This window comes from Triticum aestivum, chromosome 5A (assembly GCF_018294505.1).
Source record: "Triticum aestivum cultivar Chinese Spring chromosome 5A, IWGSC CS RefSeq v2.1, whole genome shotgun sequence".
In the NCBI taxonomy this organism is placed as follows: Eukaryota; Viridiplantae; Streptophyta; class Magnoliopsida; order Poales; family Poaceae; genus Triticum; species Triticum aestivum.
Genome location: NC_057806.1, coordinates 478,067,703 through 478,077,236, shown reverse-complemented (window position 1 = coordinate 478,077,236; position 9,534 = coordinate 478,067,703). Strand labels below are relative to the sequence as shown.

Sequence of the window (9,534 nt, the reverse complement as noted above, 5' to 3'; positions counted from 1 at the left end):
TCGCCCGCCGCCGTCGCCGCCTCGTTCCCCGCGCTCCTCGCCGCCTCCCCGAGCTCCGGCCACCGCGGCCACGATCTCCGGCGAGTTCTTCACTCCGGCATGAACAGTGTTTTCCGGCGAACCTCGACATCCGCGCCAGATCTGGATCTGGGATCCCGACGGTTGACTTTTTCCTCAGAAACCCTAATTTTTATGCATACTTTGACCTGCCGTAACTTTGCATCCGTAGCTCCGATTTGGGCATATAGTATATCAAAATGTTCGCCTCGACGAGTACATCATTTCATTCCATTGAATCATTTTCATTTGAGCTCATCTTGATGCCCTAAATGCTGTTAGAAGAGGGCTTTGTGAGTTAATTGTCAGATCTGCTAGTTCATCTTAGACTTTTGTCATTTTTGCCATGATTATTGTGTGCATGATATGCTTGTGAGTCCTATAGATGTTTTGTTTAGGATTTTATTATCTTTCCAGAGGTGCAACCCATGCATTTTTGTGATGTGTGTGGTGACTTGTGCAAGCTTGCAAATTGAGGCACCCGGTAAATCTGTTTTCAGGGACTTAGTAGTTTTCACTAAGTCTGGGATTATTTAGTTCATGATGCCATATGTTCAGCTTGTTTCCTAGTGATCCGTGCCTCTTTTGAGGATGATCAGTAAAGGAGTTTTGTTAATCATGTTATTCTCTATCCATCCATGTCTTTACTTGCAGTTATGGAGCACCCTAGCTTGAGTCAATCGAGGTCTACTTTTGCTTCGTTGTAAATCTGGGCAGATCGTCAACTCGTTTGCGATTTTGCCGATGCTATTGTAGTTGATTCGTGCATGCTATGCCTTTGTTCTTGCCATGTCTAGCTAGAATTTTGTGCCTTCTTAATGGATGTATGCTTGCCATGAGTTCTTGCCATGTCTAGCTAGAATTTTGCGATTTTGCTAGAATTTTGTTCTTGCCATGACTTGTACCGTAGTGAGTGCATCGAGCTCGTTTACAAGCCTTCGTGAGTTATATTTTAGCATGTCTCAGTTTTCACTAAGTCTGAAAACTGATTGTGTTTTAGCTATGTTCGTGGGCTTGTTAGTATATTTTGTGAACCCTTTTGGCCCCAGGTCACTTTGGGTATTTTGTTAAGCTTGTTGAGTAGCTCCATTCCATGTTCTTCTTTGTCATAATCAGGTCATGTATCATGTTGTTTTGTTGCTCTGAAGAGGGCTTCATGATCTGAAATTTCAGACAAGTGTTAATTTCACTAACTCTGAAATCTGTTTTGCATTTGCGTTTTTGACATGCTTGTTGGATCCTCATAATGGATGAATTGGCCGTGGCTCAGTGCTAGTCTTTTGTTAAGCATCTTGTGTGCATCCCTGCCATGTATTTTGTTGTCATGATTGGTCGCTGTAGCATGTTCGTTTCATTGCATTTATATGCCTACTTGCTGTAAATTGCAGACCGGTGTCATTCTTAAAACGCTTGCCATTTCCAAACCGTAACTCCGATTCCAATGATCTTTGTATCGTTTTCAAGCAATTTCATCCCCTATTTCTAGTGGCACACTTGGTTTTCCAAGTTGAGGACAGGTTCATGCATTTCCTGTCCTATCTTGCATTTTGCATCCCGCATCGCATCCCGCATAGCATACCATCTTTGCATCTTATTGTTTGAGCTTGCACGTGGTTGATTGTATCCTTGTTACTTGTTTGTCTTGTTTGGGTAGAGCCGGGAGACGAGTTCGCTAACGAGGAGCCCGTTGAGTTTGCTTTTGAGGATCCAGTCAACTCTGACAGCTTTGCAGGCAAGATGATCATACCCTCGAAATCACTACTATCCTTGCTATGCTAGTTTGCTCGCTCTTTGCTATGCCAATGCTACGATGCCTACCATTTGCTTGTCAGCCTCCCAATTGTCGTGTCAAACCTCTAACCCACCATTGTCCTAGCAAACCGTTGATTGGCTATGTTACCGCTTTGCTCAGCCCCTCTTATAGCGTTGCTAGTCGCAGGTGAAGATTGGAGGCCGTTCCTTGCTGGAACACCTTTTATTTACTTGTTGGGATATCATTATATTGTTATGTTATCTTAATGCATCTATATACTTGGTAAAGGGTGGAAGGCTCGGCCTCTCGCCTAGTGTTTTGTTCCACTCTTGCCGCCCTAGTTTCCGTCATATCGGTGTTATGTTCCCGGATTTTTGCGTTCCTTACACGGTTGGGTTATAATGGGAACCCCTTGATAGTTTGCCTTGATTAAAGCTTTTCCAGCAATGCCTAACCTTGGTTTTACCATTCGCCACCTAGCCTCTTTTTCCCTTGGGTTACCGGAGCCCAAGGGTCATCTTATTTTAACCCCCCCCCCCCCGGGCCAGTGCTCCTCTGAGTGTTGGTCCGACCGAGTAGACTGCGGGGCCACCTCGGGGCAACTTGAGGGTTGGTTTTACTCGTAGGATGTCTCATCTGAGTGTGCCCTGAGAAAGATATATGTGCAGCTCCTATCGGGATTTATCGGCACATTCGGGCGGTGTTGCTGGTCTTGTTTTAACCTGTCGAAGTGTCTTGAATAACCGAGATACCGAGTCTGATCGGAACATCTTGGGAGGAGGTCTATTCCTTCGTTGACCGTGAGAGCTTGTCATGGGCTAAGTTGGGACTCTCCTGCAGGGATTGAACTTTCGAAAGCCGTGTCCACAGTTATGAGCAGATGGGAATTTGTTAACGTTCGGTTGTAGATAACTTGAACCTTAATTAATTAAAATGAATCAACTGAGTGTGTTGCCGTGATGGCCTCTTCTCGGCGGAGTCCAGGAAGTGGACACGGTGTTGGAGTAATGTTCGCGCAGGTTGTTCTCTAGATTCTCGCTCGCGCTTTGCCTCCTCTTCTCGCTCTCTTTTGCGTATAAGTTAGCCACCACATATGCTAGTCGCTTGCTGCAGCTCCACATATTTATTGCCTTACCCTTCCTATAAGCTTAAATAGTCTTGATCGCGAGGGTGCGAGATTGCTGAGTCCCTGTGGCTCACAGATACTATAACTCCAGATGCATGTCCAGGTGATTCCACTCTAGATGACGAGTACGAGCTCAAGTGGGAGTTCGATGAAGACTCTCAGCGATACTATGTTTCCTTTCCTGATGATCAGTAGTGGTGCCCAGTTGGGGGTGAACGGGACCGTGTCGCATGTTGGGTTCTCTTTTATTTTAGCACCGTAGTCGGGCCTTGAGTGTTTGGATGATGGATGTTATTTCTGTACTTTGATGTGACGTGGCGAGTGTAAGCCAACTATGTTATCTCCCCTTTTTTATTCACATTACATGGGATGTTGTGAAGATTGCCTAACTTGCGACATATGCCTTCAATGCGATTATGTCTCTAAGTCGTGCCTCGACACGTGGGAGCTATAGTTGCATCGAGGGTGTTATAGCTTCCCTCTACGAAGGGTCTATCTATTTTACTTTTATGTTGAGTCATCATCCTCTTATTAAAAAGCACCAGTTGGAGAGCACTGCTGTCATTTGCATTCATTACTGTTAGTTTACATTGAGTATGACTTGACTGGATCTGTTTTACATGAATTACAATGTCTAGTCAGTCCTTGATCTTTAAAGGTGCTCTGCATTTATGTTTTGCAGTCTCAGAAAGGGCTAGCGAGATTCTATCATGTTATATCATATTATGATTGTTTTGAGAAAGTGTTGTCATCCGAGATTTATTATTATTTCTCGCTAGTTGATTATGCCATTGATATGAGTAAACATGAGAACTAAGCGTTATTGCGAATATGGTTAGTTCATAATCTTTGCTGAAAACTTGAATGCTGCCTTTACATATTTACAACAACAAGAGCAAACAGAGTTTGTAAAAGTTTTCCTTTATCACTTTTAGTTTGTTAACTGAATTGCTTGAGGACAAGCAAAGGTTTATGCTTGGGGGAGTTGATACGTCTCCGTCGTATCTACTTTTCCAAACACTTTTGCCCTTGTTTTGCACTCTAACTTGCATGATTTGAATGGAACTAACCCGGACTGACGATGTTTTCAGCAGAATTGCCATGGTGTTATTTATGTGCAGAAACAAAAGTTCTCGAAATGACCCGAAACTCCACGGAGCGTCTTTTTGGGAATAATAAAAAATACTGGCAAAAGATCAAGACCAGGGGGCCCACACCCTAGCCATGAGGGTGGGGGTGCGCCTGCCCCCTGGGCGCGCCCCCTACCTCGTGGGCCCCCTGGAGCTCCTCCGACCTCAACTCCAACTCTATATATTCACTTTCGTGGAGAGAAAAAAATCAGGGAGAAGGATTCATCGCGTTTTATGATATGGAGCCGCCGCCAATCCCTAAAACCTCTCAGGAGGGCTGATCTGGAGTCCGTTCGGGGCTCCAGAGAGGGGAATCCATCGTCGTCGTCATCATCAACCATCCTCCATCACCAATTTCATGATGCTCACCGCCATGCATGAATAATTCCATCGTAGGCTTGTTGGACAGTGATGGGTTGGATGAGATATATCATGTAATCGAGTTAGTTTTGTTAGGGTTTGATCCCTAGTATCCACTATGTTCTGAGATTGATGTTGCTATGACTTTGCTATGCTTAATGCTTGTCACTAGGGCCCAAGTGCCATGAGTTCAGATCTGAACCTATTATGTTTTCATCAATATATGAGAGTTCTTGATCCTATCTTGCAAGTCTATAGTCACCTACTATGTGTTATGATCCGACAACCCCGAAGTGTCAATAATCAGGACCACTCCCGGTGATGACCGTAGTTTGAGGAGCTCATGTATTCACTATGTGTTAATGTTTTGGTCCGGTACTCTATTAAAAGGATGCCTTAATATCCCTTAGTTTCCGCTAGGACCCCGCTGCCATGGGAGGGTAGGACAAAAGATGTCATGCAAGTTCTTTTCCATAAGCACATATGACTATATTCAGAATACATGCCTACATTACATTGATGAATTGGAGCTAGTTCTGTGTCACCCTAGGTTATGACTGTTACATGATGAACCACATCCGGCATAATTCTCTATCACCGATCCATTGCCTACGAGCTTTCCATATATTGTTCTCCGCTTATTTACTTTTCCGTTGCTATTGTTACAATCACTGCAAAATACCAAAAAACATTACTTTTGTTATCATTACCTTTTGCTACTGTTACCAGTACTATCATATTACTTTGATACTAAATACTTTGCTGCAGATATTAAGTTTCCAGGTGTGGTTGAATTGACAACTCAGCTGCTAACACTTGACAATATTCTTTGGTTTCCCTTGTGTCGAATCAATAAATTTGGGTTGAATACTCTACCCTCGAAAACTGTTGCGATCCCCTATACTTGTGGGTTATCATTTGACCGATAAAGATCTTCGTAGAATATGTGGGATCCAATATGAACATCCAGGTTCTACTATTGGTTATTGACCAGAGACGTGTCTCGGTCATGTCTACATAGTTCTCGAACCCGTAGGGTCCGCACACTTAATGTTCGGTGACGATCGGTATTATGAGTTTATGTGTTTTGATGTACCGAAGTTTGTTCGGAGTCCCGGATGAGATCGGGGACATGACGAGGAGTCTCGAAATGGTTGAGTCGTAAAGATTGATATATTGGAAGGCTATATTCGGACATCGGAAAGGTTCCGAGTGATTCGGGTATTTTTCAGAGTACCACAGAGTTACGGGAATTCATATTGGGCCTTAATGGGCCATACGGGAAAGGAGAGAAAGGCCTCAAGGGCGGCCGCGCCCCTTCCCCATGGACTGGTCCGAATTGGACTAGGGAAAGGGGGCGCCCCCTTCCTTCTTTCTCCTTCTCCCTTCCCTTTTTCCTATTCCATGTAGGAGGTGGAATCCTACTAGGATTCCACACTTTGGGCGCGCCCTATGAGGGCCGGCCTCCTCCTCCCTCCGTCCTTTATATACGTGGCCAGGGGCACCCCGTAGACACACAAGTTGATCATTGATCTCTTAGCCGTGTGCGGTGCCCCCCTCCACCATAATCCACCTCGGTCATATCGTAGTGGTGCTTAGGCGAAGCCCTGTTCCGGTAGCATCATAATCACCGTCGTGCTGATGAAGCTCTCCCTCGACACTCTGCTGGATCGTGAGTTCGTGGGACGTCACCGAGCCGAACGTGTGCAGATCGCGGAGGTGACGTACTTTCGGTACTAGGATCGGTAGACCGTGAAGACGCACGACTACATCAACCGCGTTGTCATAACGCTTCCACTTACGGTCTACGGGGGTACGTGGACAACACTCTCCCCTCTCGTTGCTATGCATCACTATGATCTTGCGTGTGCGTAGAAATTTGTTTGAAATTACTGCGTTCCCCAACAGACATCGCTAGCTACGCTAAAGTACCATCCCACCGCCAGAACCACGAAGCCGACACGTCCACGAGCGTTGCCGACAGCGAGGAAGAGTAGTGCATGGTAGGCCGCCGATCGGGTCCCAAGTACGCCACAACTCCTCCCCTCCCATTGAAGCCAAGCTTGATGAGATCAACATCATCGGCTGATTAGTCGCTTGACGGTGACATGAAGGCGGACAACTTCACTTCCCGGGGCTCATGGCTGCGAAGGTGGAGGCTATGGAGGAAGAGCTGGAGAGCGCCGAGGCGGAACTAGAGAAGGCGAAGACGGCCAGACATGAGGAACGGGCACCGACGATCATTTAGATTAGGTTTAGAGTAGGGTTTAGTTAAAAAATGTCTAAAATGTAATGAATTTTGTCATGTTTATATGAAGGGAAACATTTGGTTTCATCCGGCGGATTGCACACGCCGTCCACTGCTTCATCCGTGTGACGCGTGTCTTGCTGACTCACCTAACACTACCTCTTACGGTTTTGTAACCGAGCCCTTGTCGCAGTCTTCCCACCGCAACAACTCGTACGTTGTAGGATATGGATCTGGATCCCTCGAGCATAGTTGCCTCTCGTGTTCCTCCCAAGCTCCCATTCTTCCTTTAATTTATGCAGCATTATTTATGTTGCAAAAGTCCTTGCACAACATCATGTATGCCGCAAAAAAGTGAAGACGGAAACAACTACAACATAATCTTTGTTAAATGTTTCTGCAACATGAGCTATGTTGCAAAAAGAGTTCTGCAACACCGACTTTGTTGCAATAATGAGGATGAGCTAGGCCGTTGGTTGGATTAGATCTAATGGCCGCTGAGGGGTCAATCTTTTCAGATTATCTGCCGGCGGAAGCGCTGCCCTTATATGACTGTCATCCGGTTTGAATGAAGTTCGTCCGGTTTGTGTAAACATTAGCCGAAATATATGCAGGCAGTGATGAATGACCGGCTTCCGTATTCGTGTCCTCGGGCTGATCCCCAATCAACGGACGGATGCGGAATAGAATTTACAAGTCATCGTTGGAGACGTCCTTTGTGACTCTTGGTCTTGGGACGCCTCGCTGTCACCCTCAACGGAGCACCACGGGAGGCCGAATTGCCCCGAGTGGACTTCTCCGCATGCAACCTCCCTGGCCCCTGGGTGCGGGCTGCGAAACCCCATGCCCCCCGCGCACGCGGCGTCCGCCCGCGTATACCAAGTGGAGCCGAGCCGGGCTGCCACAGCCGCCCCATGCTCCCACAAATACTATACTTCTGCCTGCTCGACAAGGGCTACCCCCCTCTAAAAAGTAGACGACGCCGATAAGAGCCGAAAAGCAGAGGGCTCGTACTCGCGGCAGCGGCAGCGGCAGCGGCAGCGGCAGCGAGTGGCGTCTTGGCTATAAAAGGGCGGCAGCAGCAGCAGCTGGGGAGAGTGAGCTCTGATGAGGTGTGCGTGCGTGCGTGGAGTGGAATAGTGGGAGTGCGTGAGCAAAGCACACTGCACCACACACTAAAAAAGGGTTTATCTTATTTTAACCGCGGCGCCACCATTGCTGTCGCCTCCCTCCGCCGCTTTCGATCTTTTCGCTCCCACCCCCCCTCCCCCCTGTCTGCCTTTCTCTCACTTCTGGCAGGCGGGGACGGCGGGGAAGACACAGAGAGAGAGAGAGAGAGAGAGAGAGAGAGAGAGAGAGAGAGGGAGCCGCCACTATTTAGTCAGTTCCCTACACCAGTCCCTACGGGCGTTTTCTTTCACAAAAGCAGCAGCAGGAGGCGGGCCGGCGGCGGCAATGGAGACCGGGGGCAGCGGCGGCGGCGGCGACGGCGGCGGGAGGCGGCCCGGGGACGACCTCCACGGGCTCAACTTCGGCCAGAAGATCTACTTCGAGCAGGACGTGGCCGGGTCCTCCTCCTCGGGTGGCAGGAGGGGCAAGGGCCCCGCCCCCGCCCGAGCAGGAGGCGGGGGCGGAGGGCCAGGAGCCTCCACCCCCGCGGCCGCCGGCAGCGCCTCGCAGCAGCAGCAGCAGCAGCCGAGGTGCCAGGTGGAGGGGTGCGGCGTGGATCTGAGCGGCGGCAAGACCTACTACTGCCGCCACAAGGTGTGCCTGGAGCACTCCAAGGCGCCGCTCGTCGTCGTCGCCGGCATCGAGCAGCGCTTCTGCCAGCAGTGCAGCAGGTACCGCCCCCTCTCTTCCTCCCCGCCACAACCGGCAATTTGAGCTTCAGCCCCAGCAACCCGCGCCTCGGATTGCTCCGTTTTCGCTCCTCCCGCGCTTGCCGCGTGTTCTTGCGCCACTGTTACACTCGTGACACACCTCGAACTCCACCGCCGTGGATGGATCCTGGCATATGTTTTTCCCCTCCCAGCATGTGGCTCGCTACCAGACCAGCAAGCAGCATGCAAAGTGTAAAAAACACTGTCCAGGTTCTGCAATTGGCCTATGCATTTTTTGTTGTACTTCTTTGCTTGGCCGCATCCAGAAAAGAGAGAAATTCCCAAGTGATGACGCATGGGCGTGTGTGTGTGTGTGTGGTGCGCTGCTCCTGCTTGTGCGCGTTGGTGAAAACAAAAACAAAAACTAAAAAACAATGTAACATTTGGTTGGGCAGGTAGAATCTGACCAGAATAGTAAGGGACAGAAAGTTGTACAACCTGAAATTCTTGTCCGAGTGGCACATATAGTAAGCCTAGATTTCTTTTTCTTCACCTCCTTGCTGTACTGTACGCTATGCTAGGATGCGAGTGAGAATGGGTAGTAGTAGCAGCAGCAGCAGTACAGCCGTGGTACGAGTGCTACTGTACTAAATTTAATACCCCGCCCTAGCGATAGTACAGGACATAGTAGAAAAATGGAATGCCAAAGAACTGTCAATTTGAAATCAGGATTCACCAATCAGAAACCATTAATTCTTGTTTTGTTCATCTCAGCCATGGCCAAATACAGTGTTTGTTTCGAGATTTATTTGAAAAAAATACCGGCACACGCAACAATCCTAATAAGCCTTTGTTAAGAACAAAATCTTGAAGCAGCATTTCACTTATGTTTGAAAGATGGAGCATCACTTATGACCCTTGTTTGAAACATAAAGCATCACTCATGAATGTTGTTTGAAAGATGAAAGCGTCACTTATGACTGCTGTTGTATTGTACTACCATAAGCCTTTGCACGTTTCCACTATCTAGGAATGATTAC

The 9,534-nt window shown here is 47.9% G+C and overlaps 1 protein-coding gene across 2 annotated transcripts in view; it reads left to right on the top strand.

Annotated features, from left to right (window-relative positions):
* Positions 1–7,766: 7,766 nt before the first annotated feature.
* The window catches only part of LOC123104174 (squamosa promoter-binding-like protein 17), a 3,392-nt gene continuing 1,624 nt past the window's right edge, over positions 7,767–9,534 (top strand). The window contains exon 1 of one of the 2 annotated variants that reach the window (XM_044525939.1): positions 7,767–8,515. In XM_044525939.1, the coding sequence (XP_044381874.1) occupies positions 8,130–8,515 (386 nt within the window). In that variant the 5' untranslated portion in view covers positions 7,767–8,129. The remainder of the gene's footprint in view (positions 8,516–9,534) is intronic. The other variant, XM_044525938.1, reaches the window with a different exon arrangement.